This window comes from Python bivittatus, unplaced genomic scaffold (assembly GCF_059951505.1).
Source record: "Python bivittatus isolate LINGU-HERP-01145 unplaced genomic scaffold, Pbiv_v1 ctg000020_np1212, whole genome shotgun sequence".
NCBI classification, from domain to species: domain Eukaryota; kingdom Metazoa; phylum Chordata; class Lepidosauria; order Squamata; family Pythonidae; genus Python; species Python bivittatus.
In genome coordinates this window covers 101570692-101589720 of record NW_028277030.1, presented here as the reverse complement: position 1 = coordinate 101589720, position 19029 = coordinate 101570692, and the positions used below count along the sequence as shown (strand labels likewise).

The 19029-nt window shown below is 38.9% G+C and overlaps 1 protein-coding gene and 1 long non-coding RNA gene across 9 annotated transcripts in view; one reads left to right on the top strand and one right to left on the bottom strand.

The window, feature by feature from the left end:
- DAAM2 (dishevelled associated activator of morphogenesis 2) overlaps nt 1-19029 on the bottom strand; it is a 232472-nt gene that overhangs the window by 132595 nt on the left and 80848 nt on the right. For 5 of the 8 annotated variants that reach the window (XM_088145491.1, XM_088145498.1, XM_088145482.1 and 2 more), the window contains 2 exons: nt 5694-5768; nt 1019-1224 (listed from right to left, as the gene is read on the bottom strand). In XM_088145491.1, the coding sequence (XP_088001617.1) occupies nt 1019-1192 (174 nt within the window). In that variant the 5' untranslated portion in view covers nt 1193-1224; nt 5694-5768. The remainder of the gene's footprint in view (nt 1-1018; nt 1225-5693; nt 5769-19029) is intronic. The other 3 variants (XM_088145510.1, XM_088145485.1, XM_088145517.1) reach the window with 1 other exon arrangement.
- Nucleotides 12709-17812, top strand: LOC112541347 (uncharacterized). Its single transcript, XR_003085360.2, has 4 exons — nt 12709-12862; nt 13829-13931; nt 16631-16760; nt 17243-17812. It is a non-coding gene; the product is annotated as an uncharacterized LOC112541347 (long non-coding RNA).

Here is a 19029-nt window from a genome sequence, read left to right as displayed (position 1 = left end):
AATCTTCTGCTGGTTTCCCCATTGACTTTGTTGGAAGCCAGCAGTAAAGGTCGCAAATGGTGACCACATGACTGCAGGATGCTGCGACCACGCGGGATTCACCTAACGATAGCAACTGGGAGTGCCGGAACTGCTGTGGTAAGTCAACATGGTCATGTGATGTCATGTCTTATAATCATGTTGCTTAACGACGAGTTCCCGGTCCCATATACCATCGGTAAGTGAGGTCTACCGTTAAAGGGCTGCTGCAAAGTTAGTGGCTCACTATCAAAATGCTCTTTGGGGTGCGCTGATCTTGTAAATACCCTTGCACAATAGTGGGTTGCAGAGTAGAATTGCTAATAAAAAATGTACACAACCTGATCAAACATTTCCAGGTCACTGATTTACACTATTCCACTTTCAGATTGAATTTCTCTAATTCAATTAAAACCTCAGCCCAACCAATCAATACAAATGCAGCCTCCTGCTGTCAATGAGTTCAAAGCATAAGCCTAGGAGGCAGATTCTGCAACCTATAATCCTAGTTTCTATTCCAGACTACCACTGTCGTGAATCCTTCTGCCTTTTTTCCACTTAGATTCAGTCCAGATTACAATAGTCACTTCACATGACGCTTTCTCCCTTGCAAAACAAAGGAACAAAAAACCATGTAGAGAACTTCAGGCGTGGGGTAAAAGTGTTTATTCTTCCACAAACTGAAGGGTCAGCAAATAATTCCATATTACCAGTGCTATCGTGAATCTGAATGACTAACAACTGGCAGATTCATATCATATGCTATACTAAATTAGGTTTGGATGATTGCCACTCCTGTCTATACAAACGTGATTCAGCCTGTGTCACTTGCACATACTTTTACCTCTAATGCCATTGAATTTCCATATTCCTCTGCCAAGAGATACCCAGAGGGTGCGAAGAGCTGGAATTTCTTTCAAGTTTTAACTCAGATGTTAAACACAGAGATACTCAAGATAAAATTTGAGACATCTCCTCCCAGAAAACTAAACGTACTTACCACAAGCTCGGAGAACCTTGCATTCAGTTCTTCTGCTGGTGGGATTGGCACTGAGAACTCCAAGAACTGCAGAGGGTTATTGTCCTTGAGGTTGATTTCAGGCAAGTCACTCCGCCCAAAGCAGCAAAGAAACCCCAAAGCATGACGACTCCGTTTTCGGGGAGCCATAGTCATCGTGATGTAGGATGCTATCTAACAGTCATGATCTGCAGAGGAGGGAGAAGAAATAATTACAGCATCTAAGTAAGCTTTTGAAAAAATGAGGATAAAAGAGGTACAGGCGACATTAAACAATAAATGACTAATAATCACTGTCTTGCAAGATTTTCTTGTGATATCTTAGTGGAAAACACAAGCCACTAATTAAACAGCTTTCAGCCTTGCCAATCAATTCTAGTTTTGTTTATTTGTTTGAGCCAGAACAGTTTTATTCATTTGGGACAGAGAAATAACTGTACAATCTATTGTGTCAGAACTGGGTACAAGTTAGAAAAAGTATATGATCTAGCCAAGAGATACCCAGAGGTAATACAACATACTGCAGAAGAGATACAGTATCTGGAACACCTTTGGAGTAAGATAAGAATGAGTCTGATCAAACATGAGTAAGATGTCATATTTGGGATTACATTATGGTGATAGGAGCAGGAAAACATTATTTCACTGCCCTTATTGCATCTGCTGATGGCTGTCTGGTGTCCCCGTTTAGGTTGACTCATTCTTTGTTTGGGTGGGATGAGCCACAGGAATATTTACAGGGCCAATGTGAAGAATATTCTCACTATCTGGCAGAAAGTTACTCAGAACTGCTCATTTTTGGACTCCAACTGGACAGATCTGGTTGAGGTTTCTGGGACACAATCTTGTGGGGTTACCTGGATTAAGTTTGAGCCTGTGACACCTGATGAAGTGGATAGGGTCCTTCAGACTGCAAGCTTGGTCACCTGTTTATTAGATCCAGATCTCTCCTGGGTTGTTAAGGCTGTCCAGGAGATGACCTGTGATTGGGTCCATGTGGTAGTATCAGCTTCTCTGAAAGAGGGAGTAGTTCCTTTCACCTTTCTTTGAGGTGGTGCAGTGGTGCACCCCCTCAAGAAACCACAGATGAACCAACAATTCCGGACAATTACCATCCAGTCTCCAGCCTTCCCTTTTGGGGGAAGGTGGTTAGGCAACAGCTCTAGAGGATCCTGGAAGAAATGGATTATCTGGATCCATTTCAGGACAAGGTAAAGTACAGAGACAGCTCTGATCATACTTGTCAATGACGTTTGACAGAGTCAGGATAGGGATGGTGCATCGTTCTTAGTGCTTCTTGATCTCTCAGCAACTTTTAATACTATTGATCATGGTTTTCTTCTGGACTGGCTGAGGGGACTTGGAGTCAGGAGGACCATGTTGTGATGGTTCTCTTCCCTCCTGGGTAGTTGGTCCCAGTTGATGTTGATGGGGGAAGAGACTGAGCCTGTTGGCTACTCATTTGTGGGATGCCTCAGAACTCAACATTATCTTTTGCTTAACATCTGTATGAAACTGCTGGGTGAGGGTGTCTGTTGGTTTGGAGTGAGGTATAATCAGTATGCTGATGCTATTCAACTGTACATCTCTATCCTGGGCCAACCAAAAAATACCATCAGGATCCTGTCACAATGTCTGGAGACTGTGTGGGCCTGGATGGAGAGGAACAGGCTCAATCCTGACAAGACTGAGTGGATGTGGCTCCCAGTTCTAAGGATTTTCCAGAATTAGTCTTGAATGGGATTCTACATTCAAGACTGGTGTGCAATTTGGGGGTTGTCTTGGACTTACAAATACTGCTTAAAAGCAGGTAACACTTGTGGCCAAGAAGGCCTTTACACAGATTCATCTAGTGCACCAGTTATGCCTATTCCTGGATTGGGAGGCCTCTCAGACAATCAATTATGATATAGTCACCTCACAAATGGATTATTGCAATGCACACCATATGGGGTTGCCATTGAAAACCACTCAGAAAACCACAGTTGGTCCAGGTTGTGGTGGGATAGGCAGTGATGTGCATGCCACACTCTACCCATGTGATGTTGGTGCTCCGTAAGCTGCACCAGCTACTAGTTGGCTTCTGCACGCAATTCAAGATGTTATCACCTATACAGTCCTTCACAGTATAGGGCCTAACTATTTGTGGGACTGTCTATTTCTAATTGTTTCTTGGCTATTCTCCCAGAGTGGTGGTTAAGCCTTTGTAGGATGTTTTGTTATTATATATAGTTTGCCTTCTGGGCGCTTATGATCTGTTGCTTTTTTGTTGTTCTTACTTATTTTAATGCAAGCAGCCCAGAATCATTTAGAGTTGGGCAGGCTCTAAACTGTATTAAATAAACTACTGAAAATTAAGCCCCAAAATGAAACTGTGGATGGACCAAAACACAGTCTTTATAAATCATATCTGCCACCACGTCCTGCAAAAGAGCTAGGATAGGAAGAAGATACAACAGTCTAAAGCCACAATTATTCAGGATCTTTTGAGTGATGACCAACAGGTGAAATCCCTGCAACAATAAGCAATGGCTTATTCCACTATATACTGTACCTCCTCCGTCACAGTTCCAAAATACTGGAAACTTGAGCTTTTGATTTCAGTTAAAATTAAAAATATTTTGTTTTGCACTGCATGCAACTCTATGCTGTAGACAAACATAACTAGGAACAGTTGAAACAAGCTGGTGGACATGTTTGAAAATCAGCAATGTAATACAGATTTAAAAGCTAAGAGCTTAGTGCTGCACCCCAGCTGTCAAGCTGAACTGCAAGCCACAGAGCTGGTTTGTCAGTGAAAATCACTGCTGTTTCAGTGGTTTCCCAGAATTTAATTTGGTAAAATATAGAAAGGTATGACTAACTGGTTTACCCAAAATAGTAGAGCTTGCATTTGTTTCCACGCCTACAATATGCACCTTCAAAAATTCAAGTAGGCAGCCCAAATCTTCTTGTCCTATAATTTGCTAATGAGTCAAATAAATTAACTGTAAACTAACCAAAGTCATCTGCAAATTACTTATTAATTCCTAACTCATCTAATCCCTAGAGATGAGAGCCCTGTGGAATTTCATTCACACAGTGGAACTACATGATCTGACAATAACATGGCCAAGGTAGCAAATTATAGTTCCCTAGCATTTGGGGTGTTGTAGGTTTTCCTCCCTGCCTTGAAACTGGCTACGTGCCCTTGATAGTAGAACACAAGTAATTAGCAGAAATGAATGCCTAGTCTAATCACAGTCTATGATACTTAGCAGCAAGATGTTGTTTACGCTACATATTATTGTGTGAACTGGCCACCAGTTAATCAATATTCTGTGGAGTCCTTGGGGTTCTCTGAAGTTGCTTTTCTTGCAAATGTTTCATTACCCGGCTAGGTAACATCTTCAGTGCTGGAATGGGATGGGGTTTGCTCTCTATTTATGTGCTGTGGCCTACCTTGCCAGTGCTGGTAGGGGTGGGGGTTTTTTGTTTTGCTCCTCTGGTAGTTCCTTGATTAGCATATGTTGACTGCTTGATTGTGTGCCTGGTGGTAACCTTTGCTTCGCTGGGTGATAATTGCTGGTGAAGCGATCTTCTGGTCTTTTGTCTCTTCTGAATAGCATGTAGATGCTGTTTATCTCTATGCGTCTGTTAATTGCTGCTTTGTCTGAATACAAGGCTTCCAAGAATTCTCTTGCATATTTGGATTTAGCTTGGTCTAAAATGCTGACAGTTTCCCAGTTAAAACTATGGTTGAGTCTGTCCGTGTGTTGTGAGATTAAGGAACTTCCAGAGGAGAAAAACAAAACCCCCACCCCTACCAGCACTGGCAAGGTAGGCCACAGCTTATAAACAGAGAGCAAACCCCAGCCCATTTTAGCACTGAAGATGTTACCTAGCCGGGTAACGAAATACTTGCAAGAAAAGAACCAGCTCAGAGAGCCCCAAGGACTCCACAGTTCAACCCTGAGCTACACATATTCGCCTCTATTGGAATCAATATTCTGCAGCACTTCTGAGTAGACCTACGACTTTGTATAAGTCTAAGGGCTAATACTTGCCAGCCGGGTAGACAGCATGGTCATCTAATATATTCCTTCCAATTTACATTCTGATAGCAACTCTGTGCTTGAAAGGTTTCTTGAGTGAAGAGTCTCAATTGCCTACAGAAAGCCAAGGAGGGGAAAAGAGGAGGAAATGCTTGGATCTTAGCACACAACACAGACTGTGAGCCATACATCCAAACAGGAAGCCTCCTGCCAGGAGTCTGAAAGGAAGGATCTGTGCAGTCCACACGATCCTGCATATTTTGTCCTTTTAAGGGACTAGTTGTCTAGCAGCTTGGAGGTTTATTTGTGTTATTCCCCCTCCCCCACAAAGTTTTTCATCCTTTTCATTTAATCTGCAGAATAAACTACATTTTGAGTATAAATAATTAAAGTTGCCTTTCAAAATACTGGCTCCTCTGAGCACAAGGGAAGACGGGAAGAAGGTGGCAGGTGAATAGAATCACTCAGTGCTACATCAACAGCAATACAGCTGAGTTTTGTCAGGCAGGCTGCTGTAACTGGTTCACTTTAATCAGCCCTAAGACACACTATGTTGTTTATTTGCCTGAACAAGGCTGCCTTGTGCCCTTGTGAAGACCAAGCACATGCACGACAAACATTACCTTTACAACAGCAGCTTTAGAACTAAGTTGCCACATCGAATAAGCTGCAGTCAGGGATGTCCAAATATGCCAGCTCTTTAAAAAACAAGAAAATCAAAATATCATCATTTGGTTCCTGATGTTTCTTCTTAATCTATTTTATGCTTTCTTTGAAAACTTGCTGATCGATTTAACAGAAATAAAGAAAAGAGTTTAACTTCTAAGAGTCTAACTTTCTTGGATATTTGCATGAAGGAAGAGTTGGGGTCCACAGAATTAATAGGGACTTTTAAGGCCCATTCTTATGAACGCAAGAGGTTTAGTGTGGGATCATGCACCTCCAAGCAGCCCCACAGAAGCAAACTATCAAGCCTTTGTTATTATTAGGTAACAGCATAACACATACAGTTGAAGAAGAAATGAAATCAAAATGAACAGCAAGCAATTGGCTTTGCACACTTCCAACCTTTGGGAAAAAAATGAATCTATACCATGCTTCCTGAGAACCTTTGGTTCTTTTTTACATTAACGTAGCCGTTGCTAATAAACACTAGCTAACATGTTCAATCTTTCCCAAGCTAATGTTCTCGAAGTATGTCAAGACCACAAGTCCCAAAATTCCCAGCCAGCAAAACCATTTGCTACAGCTGAGAATTAAGGGAGTTGTTCAAACATTTATGAGAGCACCACACTGGGGAAGGCTGCTCTGCCACAACATACAGATGAGTATCTTTCAATCTGATTAATGCTCACTAACGTGACATAAAGTTGGTATTTTTTTTCTCATCCAGTAGTAACACCAACCTCTTTGTTAATGCTATTTCACTTCACTTAATTCAAGGCATCAACATGGGAGCATATTACAAGCAGATATTCTGCTTCGCTTTAGTTTGGATTCCTGCATGAAACAGAAGCTTGGACTTGACAGCCTATGTGCCCTCCTTACAGCTCTATAACTATGCTTTCTCCTGTTACTGTGATTAACTAAGTGTGCAAACAGCACCATGGTCAGTACCTCAGGTGAACAAACTATATATAGGTAGTCCCTGGGCTAACAATGCCCGGTTTAAGGATGACCCATAGTTAAGAATGAAGCCTATTGTAGCAAAATTTGAGTTAAATATACAGTGGTTCGAGTTAATTACACAATACTACTCATACAGTATTATACAGTATACTGTACTGGTTTAGATACAAATTCTACTTAAGGACAGATCTTGGGAACAGAACTCGTTTGTAAACTGGGGACTACCTGTACATGGTTCTATCCATCAGAAGTATTCATAGGACTCCAAGGAAAAATTAAAGAGTTGGGAGGGCCCACTCAAGCCACCAAGTTCAACTTCCTGCTCAATGGAGGCATGCAAATTAAACCATCCCAGAGAAGATGGCTGTCTAGCTTCTACTTGAATATATCCAACAAAGGGGAAAGGATATCACCTCTCTGGATAATTGGCTCCACTACTGAACCCCTCTTACTTTTAGCAAGTTTTGTCTTACTTGTGACTGAATTCTAACTTCCTGTAATTTCAATCCATGTCCTGCACTTAAAATAAAACAGAATAGGTCTTGATCTTCTTTTGTGTAATATCCTTTCAGATATTTAAAAAGTGCTATTATATCCCCCCTCAGTAACCTTTTCTCAAAGCTAAACCTATACAGCTCCTTCATTCACTTCATAGGACTTAGCTTCTAGTTCGTAATCATCCTTTGTTGCTTTTCTCTGAATTATTCCAATTTTTCTAACTCCTCATAAAGTGTGTTACCCAAGATGACATAGTATTTGAGCAGGCTTTGACCAAAGGAGATTCAAGTGGAAACATTATTTTCCATAATGTAGAATTACACTTCTGTTGATGCAGCCTAAAATTGATTTCCCTATTTTGCAACCAGAAGACCTTCAGATCTGCTGAAAAGATGGAGAATTCCTCCTCAATGGGCAACTAGTGGCTTATTGATCAAATAAGTACTTCAGTCCATAAAACCATTCAGATATGGCACATTGCTTGATATTTGACTACCTGGACAGTGTTCAGACCAAGCCTCAAGAGTAATACAGAGCGATTCAAGAAATTTCCTAGCTGAGAATCTCAAAACTCCAATAGTATTTCTACAATCTGAAAACACCACCAAGGGGAAGTAAAGAAACATATTTTTTTATTAAAAAGTTATAGCTGTCCAATCTCCTCCTTGCTGTTTGGTAGTAAGAAGGCCCTAGTGACCTGTTTTTAAAGGGCAAAGGGTAATTTACAGCAGGCAAATTAGTGTAGTGAATCAAAGCCTAAATCTACTTACATTATCAGTCCTATATAGTGACTGGGGCATGATATCCTAAACAGCTGCATTTACAAAGCCTCACGCTCATTTCCATGCTTAAATCAAAGGCAAGAGGATGGCCTTCAGAAAACCCCGTTAAATAGGTTTCTTGTAGCTATTTGGTTCTATTTCAATACTATTCTGACCAGGTGTTGGAGAAAATCTACAGATGACACACATGTACTGCAGTTATCTAGCAGCAAAGCAGTAAAAGGTTGACTGTATTCTTCTACGTTATATAATCTATATTTAGACGCTGTAAAGTTTTCCAGCATCCAGCCCGGCCCCACGCTTGGAGTCAGCATTCTCTATGAAGGGAAAATTCTAACCTCTTGACTGTTGCAGAACATAGGCACCTAAGTGCGTCTGGAGGTTTTAAAAATAGAGACCACTGATGAAATCACAGGGTGATGAACACTACTGGAAATTTATAAACACAGTCTGTATAGGTTGCAGCATTCATAATTCATAGTTCCAAAAACCCGTAAAGTTTGGCAGTTACGTGCAAATGAGTAAGTTAGTGAGTAAGTAAGTAGTAAGTTAGCAAATGAGTTAGTGACAGAAAGAGTGGGAAGACATTAGCTGTGGATTCTAAAAGCTTAAATTAGAAATAAGGAGCACATTAGTTTTTACAAATGCTTGTGCTAGGAGAAATATTGTAAGCTGATTGTACTACTGCTCAGCCTGAACTATTCAGGTATTCCTTCCAGCAAAAAGGGTGTTTCATTTTCTGCTCCAATTGTTCCTGCATTTCATCAGTCACACCTATAATACTGTATTCCTTGAGATATTCTTTCATATATCACTACTGTCACTACTGTTCATAAACCCCACAAAAATGTGAACTTTGAAACTAGAATAGATCCACTGAAGGAGAGGAAGTACATTTGTAAGTAAAAGAGAAGGGGGGCTGATGTTCAGAAAAACAATTAAAAATTATTTCAAAGATCAGGATGTTAGCTTAAAAAGCTAAAGAAAGAGCATACAACATTTCTTTTTCTTTTTCTATATTACATATTCATTTCATGAGAATTGCCCCTAATCTCATTAAGGAAAAAACAGAATTGGCCACAAGTCCAATTTTGCTTTGTATGATAGCAACATTCAAAGACCTTTGTTCGATAAGTCCAGGAGATTTCTATCATCCAGCTGTTGCCTGCAATGATGCTGTGACTTAGCTCAGAACATATTTAGTCCTCCATCTCAAGTAAAATACATTTGGCCTTGATGAAACAAGGAAGTGTATCGATACTCCAAACAAAATGTGACAATGGCCATCATCATAATCATGTTGGAGAAAGCTCTCCGAAGTTACAGTGATCAATCCTACTTGATCAATCCTACTTCACTAGACTTATGGCCACAGTAGCTTAAGTAGTATTTCTTCCTTCACAATCCTAAACATGGTTGGAGGTCCTGCATTGAGAAATCTTGCCTGCTAAGATAAGGTAGGTGGTTACTTACCAGCAGGCCTTTTTATTAAGGAGTGTCCTTAATGTCTTTTTTGCACACTGGATGACAGGCAAAAACATTCTTAATTGCTCAAGACTTTTAATCCTTATATTTTTATGCCATGCTGCATTTTAAGTAGTTTTATCTCTATGGCACTGTTAAATCTCCAGCAAAGCCAGTTCTAGCCTTTGCTGCTTTTAGATGACTGCAGTTATTAATGTATTTGTTTATTGTATTGTTGATTTGATTTATATGGATTTTATCTGTGTTCCTCTAGGGCTACAATTAAGTTCAGAGGAAGTCTACATGGAATTAAAAATGGTTACACAACAGTGACAGAGGGCAGATAACTCCCTCATGTCTTTCCACTGGCCACTGTGGAAAAACAGAATGCTGGATAAGTCAAGGAGCTTATTTTAATGTGAAAAAAAAATCATCATTAAAATGTTTGGCCTAATTGACTTAAATTTTCCTTAAATGTGCATGTTAAAAGCCAATGCTGCATGATGGTTAGGCTATTCTCTTAGGACTGCAAAGCTTCATTCATTACCCTTTAGTTTAAGTACAGGGTTGCTGCAAGAATAAAATGCATGTGTATTCCAACGTCCCACTCTGATCTTGAAACGGGATACTCCAAGATTTCCCAAAGTGGTCCAATTTTGAAATGGGCAATTCTGACCACAAAATATTTTGCACACCTCTAGTACATGCAAGCTTCCTTTTGACAGCCTTCCTGTCAGCCTTCTCTCACAATCCTCTATCTTTTGCATATCATACATTTTTCAAGTACGTATTATTGCCCTAAGTAAGGATAGCAATTAGGAACATGTATTCTAGGAATGCCTGCACAAATTTCTGGACAAGAGGACCGGATGATAAAGTGCTGCTACATTTTGATTGTGGGGGATATTCTATATTGTTCACAGCAGAAAAAAAATAAAATAAAATATGTAATTGGTGAAAATTCGTATTAACAAAAAAATTACCCTATTATTCAAAATTTCCTGTCAGGATTGTAAACATTGTTCAAGAGGGAGGGGTGTATTCGGAAACAAAAAAGTAGAGCTGTCATATTTTATCTCTAGAAAATTATGTATCAAGATAACCATCGGGAATTCCCTCCAGAAAACTTTGTTTACCTTATACCCAGACTTCTTCTGAACTATTCTTGCCTTAGTAATTTTGGTGTTTTCTACAAACATGCAGCAATTCCTTGTAACGCCTTGATCTATCATTCCCACCCTTCCTCAGCCTGTTATTTCCCATCCAGCTAAGTCAATAGGCTGGGCCAGGTCAGGCAGTAGAGTCGGGATTTCTGCCAGAGACCTTAATTATAACAACGTCCTTTTCCTCTGACAGGGTGTACGTGTTCATTTCAAAGCCACTTGGCCTGGTAGCCAACATAACTAATTTAATGTAGCTGTTTCTCCCCTTCCACAGCAAGCCTTATCAGAAAATGTAGCCACACATTAAATTTACTCTATATGTCCACTAATATTGACTGACATTTGCTTTACTTCCCCACCCTTACCAATGGGATGGACAAAGTCAGGTTTATAAAATAGTAGTCCTGGGTTAATTATTCCTACAAATAATTAGTTCCCAACTTCCCATAGCAGCAATTATGCAAATGATGTTCAACCTGTTGTCCCCTTCACAGGTCTGCCAGCCTAATTAAAAGAATGCATGGGCTGTGTGTATCACATCTCTGTACCTGCTGCCAAAAATATGCAGTTTCCTTCCACATAAGACCAGAGACAAAGAACACAAGAGCGGGATTCACAAATCCAATTGGACATCTGCATCTAGGGTTTCTCTGCCTGAAACAGCCAACTGATATGGAGGCTAGGGTGGGGCTCTGAGACTATTGCATCATCAAAACTTCAGGGTCCTTTGAGCAAATAATGGACAAAAAGGGCTACTTGGGTGTTTGGGCCAGTTTAACTATCCTCCAAACACTCCTGAGTTTCCCTTTTGAAATGAAGCATGTAACTATTCTCTAGTTCAGAAATACAAGAAATGTTACATTTGCAGGTTTTCTCCTTTTCCAAAAGAAATTCTCCTTTCGAATTTCTCCTTGAAAAATGAAGCATCCAAAAATGGACTCTTAAGGCATCAGAGAGCTGTTTAGGAAATGATTTTGTTTATAAATAGACATAATGCTACTCTTTGTGTCTATTCTCAGAAGTTGGTCCACTAAATTGAATGGAATTTATTCCCAGAGAAACATACAAAGACAAACATCTAATGTCACTCACACATGTAGGCAATATTATAGGTATTTAATTGTTGCCAAATTTCAAGAAAACCTGAAATTTCAAAGTTGGAAACAGCATCTGAAAAATTGTGAGAAACACAGAAATAGAAACTTTTGTCAAAGAGGACCTACATATCCCAATTAAGGGTCAAAGTCTTAAGCCATCTGCAATATAAAATTATTCTTCAAGAGTTAGTTTGTTAAAATATTATCATACTTGGCCAAGGGGAACAGTAATGATTAACAGATTTATCACAGCACAAACTTTCACAGAGTAAGCATTACATCATCAGATGCATGAAAATCTTCCTCTGTAGGCAGGTATTGGTGGAGAGGAGGTGTACATTATCTAAAATTACTAAAAAAAGAAGTATAACTGGGTATAAAACTGTATTACATTTTAGTGTACTTCTTTTTTAATAAGAATTTTATTAAGTTATAAAAAGATACAGGTAAAAGCAATCAAGAACTAATAATCAAAAAGAAAAGTGGAGAACAAAAGAGTTAAAGATAAAGAAGAAATGCAGAAGTGATGAAAATTAAAGGAAAAGAAAAAAAATTACAAAAAGAATGACTTCTGACTTCTTATACAGCAGATATAAATGAATCATATAGTGACCTCTTACCCTTAAGCTATATTTTAACATACATATTTTGTATAACCTATTATTTTAACTAATCACCAAATCCATAAATCATGATTTCATTTTTTTCTGTCTCCTGCAAAAAGTCCAAAAGGGGCTTCCAATTGGCAATAAATTTTTTCTCTAAGCAAAGCTGTCAATTTTGCCATCTCAGCTAACTCCATCATTTTCACAATCCATTCTTCCATTGTAGGTCTTTCCACCTTTGAGCATATAAAAGTCTAGCTGCAGTTATCAAATACAGTAAAACCTTGGATTGCGAATAACTTGATCTGCGAGTGTTCCGCAAGACGAGCAAACATTTCTAATAAATTTTAACTTGATAAACGAGCGATGTCTTGCAATACGAGTAGAACGTGCCGCCGAATGTCACATGATCACAACTGAGCCAATGGTTCTCTCTTTCTCTCGCTGCGGGATTGTGGGTGATCATTTCCCATGCTAGTGATAGTGAAAGTCATTCTACACAATAATCCTCCTCTTTCTTGTCTCCCTTGCACCAGCCATGAAGGTTTTCAAAGGTAAGTGCAGGTTAATTTGTTTTATTTTTCTTTATATTTTGTATTTTCTTTATTATTTTGTATTATATTACAGTATTGTAATAATTTTTATATGAATATTTTTGGGTTGTGGAATGAATCATCTGAGTTTCCATTATTTCTTATGGGGAAATTCGCTATGATATACAAGTGCTTTGGATTACAAGCATGATTCTGGAACGAATTATATTCGCAAACCAAGGTTTTACTGTATAGAAACAAAGGTCCATGAGCTTTTTCCAATTTTAGTGTACTTGTCTACCTATTACCTTCAAACTGCAAACTAAATGAAAGATTCTTATCTTTCTCATTTACTCCATTATGCTAGGAATTAACAGACACATAGAGATTAACAGCATCTACATACTATTCAAAAGAGACAAAAGACCAGAAGATCGCCTCACCAGCAATCAATCACCAGCAATCATCACCCAGATAAGCAAAGGTTACCACCAGGCACACAATCAAGCAGCAAACATATGCCAATCAAAGAACTACCAGGGGAGCAAAACAAAACCCCCACCAGCACTGGCAAGGCAGGCCACAGCACATAAATAGAGAGCAAACCCCATCCCATTTTAGCACTGAAGATGTTACCTAGCCAGGCAATGAAACGTTTGCAAGAAAGGAACTGGCTCAGAGAACCCCAAGGACTCCACATGCTAGGAAGAGTCATATTCTTAAAAAAAAAAAAAAAAGTATATTAGTTGCACACAATACCCAGGCTAAAACTCAGTATAATTGCACCCCTCAATAACAGGCAGCCTGTAGCAGGCATAGATGAGCAGTAAGTTGAATGTAAAGTCAATTTACATAATGGCTGGAAATGGATAGTTTTATGCTTTGGGAGGGAAAGGAATTTATGAGAGGTTTTTCATGACCACATGTACAAATCCATTAATTTAAAGAGCAGACACCTATTACATATGGATATTGCTCTCCCTGCAGAGCCTCTATGAGAAGAATGAAAACAAAAAATATCAAAGTCAAGGAATGCTACAATTTTTACAACAAACATGAAAAGACATCTATGGGAGCTTGTGGAATTAAGGTAAGACACCAAGACATCACAAAGTTACTGGTTTGCCCCTTACATACTCTGAAACAGGAAGGTCATATAAAAGTGACATATGTAGGTTTGTGACACAAGAAGAAACAGGCAAGATCTAAACTAGTTATTCTCTAGACAGAGATCCATGCTTAAAGGGAATCTGATGCTAGTCAGTCATGAAGAACCTACAGCTGCCTGTAGGGAGGCTGAGAAGAAGACTACTCTTTTTCTTAGCCCTGCTACAGGGACTAGCACACTATTTGGAAACCAGAAGATTCTAATTCTAGTCCCAGGTACGTATATCAATCATTACTAATAATATCAAAAACAGTTAAAGCTTCCTCTGAGCAAAGCTTAACTCCTGGTGATAACATAGATATAACCATGCGATTTTCCTGGCAAAAGTATGGAAGTGGTTTGCTACTGGCTTCTTCCAAGATGTTTTATAACTTACCAATGATAGTCTTCTATTCATGTTCTAATCAGTCCTACCCCACTTAGCTTCCAAGACCAGATAATGTTAGCGGAAGCTACCCCTTGCTGCTTCAAAATGAAGGATGAGGTTTGGTTCGTTTAGCTCTTGAGAATGTTCTATTGTTGTCCAGATTCTGGATGAAAAAGTAATTGCATCTTTACCCTCCTCCTCCTACAAAGATATAATATTGAACGGGTTAGCTATTCCCTAACAGCTATTGGTTGATTGCTGTTACTTGATCCTTATGTAACAAGCTACGAGCAGAATCACAACTACTTCTTCAGCATTTCAGGGGGTAGTGCTGAGGGCATCCCAAAAGCATGTTCTTAAGAAAAGTCATCAATGCAAGCTTCCCACTTACCACAAATGAACTTAATAGCTAGGGTACTTGGGAATTTCCGGGACTCCCATTGTGGAATCAACTTTGCATTCCCACTGGAAATTAAACTGTTATGGAAAGGTTAAGTACAGTATTTCACTGCACTGTTTTTTTATTTTCATTCTGCATTTTGGACACAGGATAATGTGGGTTTAATGACTCTGGAACCTCAGTACTACGCAAGCAGATTTGGACTCTGAGCCAGCAATTTAGCATTGGTGTTGAACTTTTAACCTAAAAAGTCTTGATGAAGAATTGCTAGCTGGCAGGAATCCCATCTGATAAGAGCTGTATGTGTATTTCTAAATAATATCCAGATTAAAAAGAAGTGTTATTTTCTGGGCAAAGTAATTTGTGGGCAGCAAGTATTTGGGAGCCCTAATGTGTACTAGAAGTGAAAGCTACTCCATTCAGTGGGATTTATTTCCAAGAAAATACATGCAGGAATGACTTTATAGCTCTTGTCTATATGCAAATACACTGTTAGATTTTCTTCTGTATGTCTAGCAAACTCAAATGAGAATGCAGATAAGAACAGGACTATCATCCTTACACCCCACTAGAGGACTTGTCAAAGCAAGTTATATTAGAACTCATAAAACCTCTTCCTTGGGTTCTCTTTTCAACTTTTGATATCCTTCGCTGATCTGTTATAATGCCAAATATCTTTATCATTCTGAAGCAGCCAGAACTTGTGGCTCAGGAAATCATCATTGAAGTTTTACAATCATATCGGTTCATACAGAGGAACCCTTCCTTATTATGAATGTTGATACCGGCACCATTTTCTAAGTGCTCAAAGCACCTTCACAGAAATAACTTGGTATTTTTTCTCCCTTATAGTGTTTTATTATAAGGATAAAAAATAATGATATTTTTTAAAACCATAGTTAAAAAACAGGTAAAGGTGATTTGAGTTTCAACTGACGACCACAAAAAGTACAAATTACATCACAAAGTAGAATTTTGAAGCTGTACAACCATTGCAGGCATTTAAGCAGAAGCTGATATTCTGTTGTTGAATAACTATTTAGCTTCTTCAGTGTCTGTATTTCAAAAGCAATGGTTTCCCCTCACTTCTCAGTTGCCAGGAGTACAGAAATAGGAAATATCAGTCTACTAACCAGTTCTCAATCTGAAATCCATTTTAAAACCTAAAGAACTTTTGTTAATAAAAGTTAAATAGTTGAAGTCCACACATCTTAAAGTTGCCAAGGTTGAGAAACACTGGAGTAGAGGTTTCACAGGGGCATAACAAGAAATGTCCGTAACTACCCATACTGCTGCGTCTGGACCAACTGCAGCTTCTGGATGGCCTTCAAGGGCAGCCCCATGTAGAACATTGCACAGTCATGACTAATGATAGCTACATAAAATTAGCCAAGCTAGATGGAAGCCCCTAGCCAGCCTTTTCTTAAGTAAGAAACTTATTTTATATTTAGATGACACATAAGTCACAGTAGGTGGCAGCACCTAGCCAACCCTGGCTGACGTAGCTCAGCAAGGCTAAGCCTGGTTAGTAATTGAATGGGAGACCACCAGGAAACTGCAAAGCTGTATACCAGACTGGGAAAAAATAAAACATACTGGAAGAATACAAATGCAACTCATTTCCACATTATTGTCAAGAAACACTATATGGGCACGTTGAAGAAGATTCTTGGAGCTAAGTCTGACTTGCAGGAATGATAACTTTTGATATATTTCAGGACTCAGTACTTCAGTATCAACTGAGAGGTTCCTACCAAAAGCAGATAACCTATGGGTTCTTCTGTGTGGTGTACCCATATTAGTTCAGCGCTTCACAGCAGCAAATGCTGTGTATGTCTGCCCTTCTTTTTGCAGTCACTATTGCTTCACACACAGCGGCACAGCACATAAAGAAAGGCTGCAACCAAAGATTTCTCTGAAGGCACAGCAACAAAGGAATCTATGAAAAACATATGATGCTTCGCTGATAAGCAAAGAAACAAAGGTGAGCCAACTCTCAAAACCTCAACTAATCCAGGATACAGTTTACTTCCCCAAGTCAGAAAGACAAATGACCAGCACAGGTAAGTATGTGGATAGTTAGCTGGGAAAGTATGTGGATAGTTAAGACATGCAATTTTCCTGTTCAATGCAAAATAAGTATTATTAAACATCCAATATGTTAGGGGGCTTGAAATGTCTGGGGTACAGGGCTGTTTTTTAATTTTGGTTTTTTAAACAATGATTTTTATCTGTGGTTAATGTATGGCTTTTAAAATATTGCTATGTCATGTCAGCTGTCATGTGTGAGCTTATTAAGTGGTCAGGATAGAAGTAATGCAAATTAATTTTGCAGAGTAAAAAAACACATTTGATTTCTAACACTCAAATGTCTAAAAAAGTTTCATGTGAAAATTCCAAAAATGTTAACAACCTAACTGTAAAAATAGGGGCAAATTTAACCATGGGGTTTTGTCGCATTGGCAGGGAGGCCCCATAAGAAAGAGCTGACCAGAAACTACAGAATGCTGTTGGGCTTTGCTCCAGTAGCTTTGCAGCTGATGAATATGAGAGGAGGCATCAGATAAGCTTACTACATGATTTAATAACTGCATCAGTTCAACAGCCATGTCAGCAGATGTCCAGCCTAGTAAATCTACTTATTGCTTCTAAAAGGTCAGCAGCAGCTGAATGAGGCAGCAAACTGGGGAATGTGACAAAGATGTAGAACCCTGGATGATTTAAAAACAGAATATGATTCAAGCAATGGCTCAGAATAATTCAAGGACTTCAAAAATCATCTAGCCAAACCCTGCCAATGCCATAAATCCACTACTACAGCATTACTGATGAGTGGCCAGTTGCCACTTAAAAACTTCTGACAAAGGACATTCACAATGTATGAGACAAACTGTTCCAACGCTCAACAACTCATATCCCCAGGAAGCTCTGCTGAAAGTAGAGGGAGTTCCATCCATCAAATTCTGCTCCTCAAGAAGCAGAAACATGGAATTTTCCAGGTGGATAAATTGCTCCCTGCTTCTTCCTACAACAATAAAGTAATGGACGCTTAGCAAAGCTTTGCAAAAAGAATTTTACTTCTCTTTTCTAATTTCAGTTCTTGAGGTGGAGCAATTAAATTGAGCCAGATTAGATTATCTCCCTTATTCCAATATTTGGCTGAAGAATGAGTATGAATGTCTGTGTGTTTAAACCTACGGATTTAGGATCTTGCTTCTGGAGCAATAAAAAAACAAATTTCTCCTGCCATGAATATCTTCATATCACCTGCCAAGTATCTACTTTCTAAAGCAAACATAACCAACTCTTTCAACAGTTCCTAATGTGCAATGGCAGAAATCTTTGGTTCAGACTATATAACGTATCCATGAGTTGACAGAATGGATGATATCTGACCACAGCAAAGCTTACTGCATTGCTGCTGCTAGTGAAACGATTGAAATGGTAAACTATAAGCAGGCAAATCAAGTCCTAGTTGCAACTCTTTTAAAGTCCATAGGTTTATGTGCCACTGGCTTGGTTTAAATACCATGTTAAGCCACAGTGACTTTAATAAAATTAAGCAGAATTTATACATATATCACGTCTATCATATCAATGCACTGAGTCATTTCAAAACTGAGACCCAGTTCCTCAGCATAATTAATTCATTTTATACAATAAAATCATTAGCAAGGTCATCAGAAGCACCTTTTAGGACTTTTGTTTATAATTTGAGTCCTTTAAAATTAAGCATCTGTAGAAAACAGAATGCCAGATATAGAATGAAGAAAATGATATTAAGTTTGTGTGTGTACATATATATGTCTGTATATATTAATGCACTGAGTCATTTCAGAACTGAGGCCCAATCCCTCAGCATCATTAAAATGTCCCCCAAAAGCACTTAGCATATTTTGCTTCCCAGTCAGCCACATGGGTTTTCCAAGTACTCTCTGCTGACAAAAAATTATTACGAGATCATGGACAACAACTGATTTCATTTTCAGCATCCAGTCCTAGTCTACTCTGATACATTAATCTTGAGTTTAAATATAGTTAGGAAAACATTTGAACAGGAAAAAGGACACTGGAATGCCACTAGAGCAGTGTTTCTCAACCTCTGCAACTTTAAGATGGATGGACTTCAACTTATGCTGGCTGGGGAATTCTGGGAGTCAAAGTCCACCCAACTTAAAATTGTCACTGCTCTAGAGACCTGATAAAATGTCTCTTAATTTAGGGCCTTAGAACTCTTTTGGGTCCAAGATTTG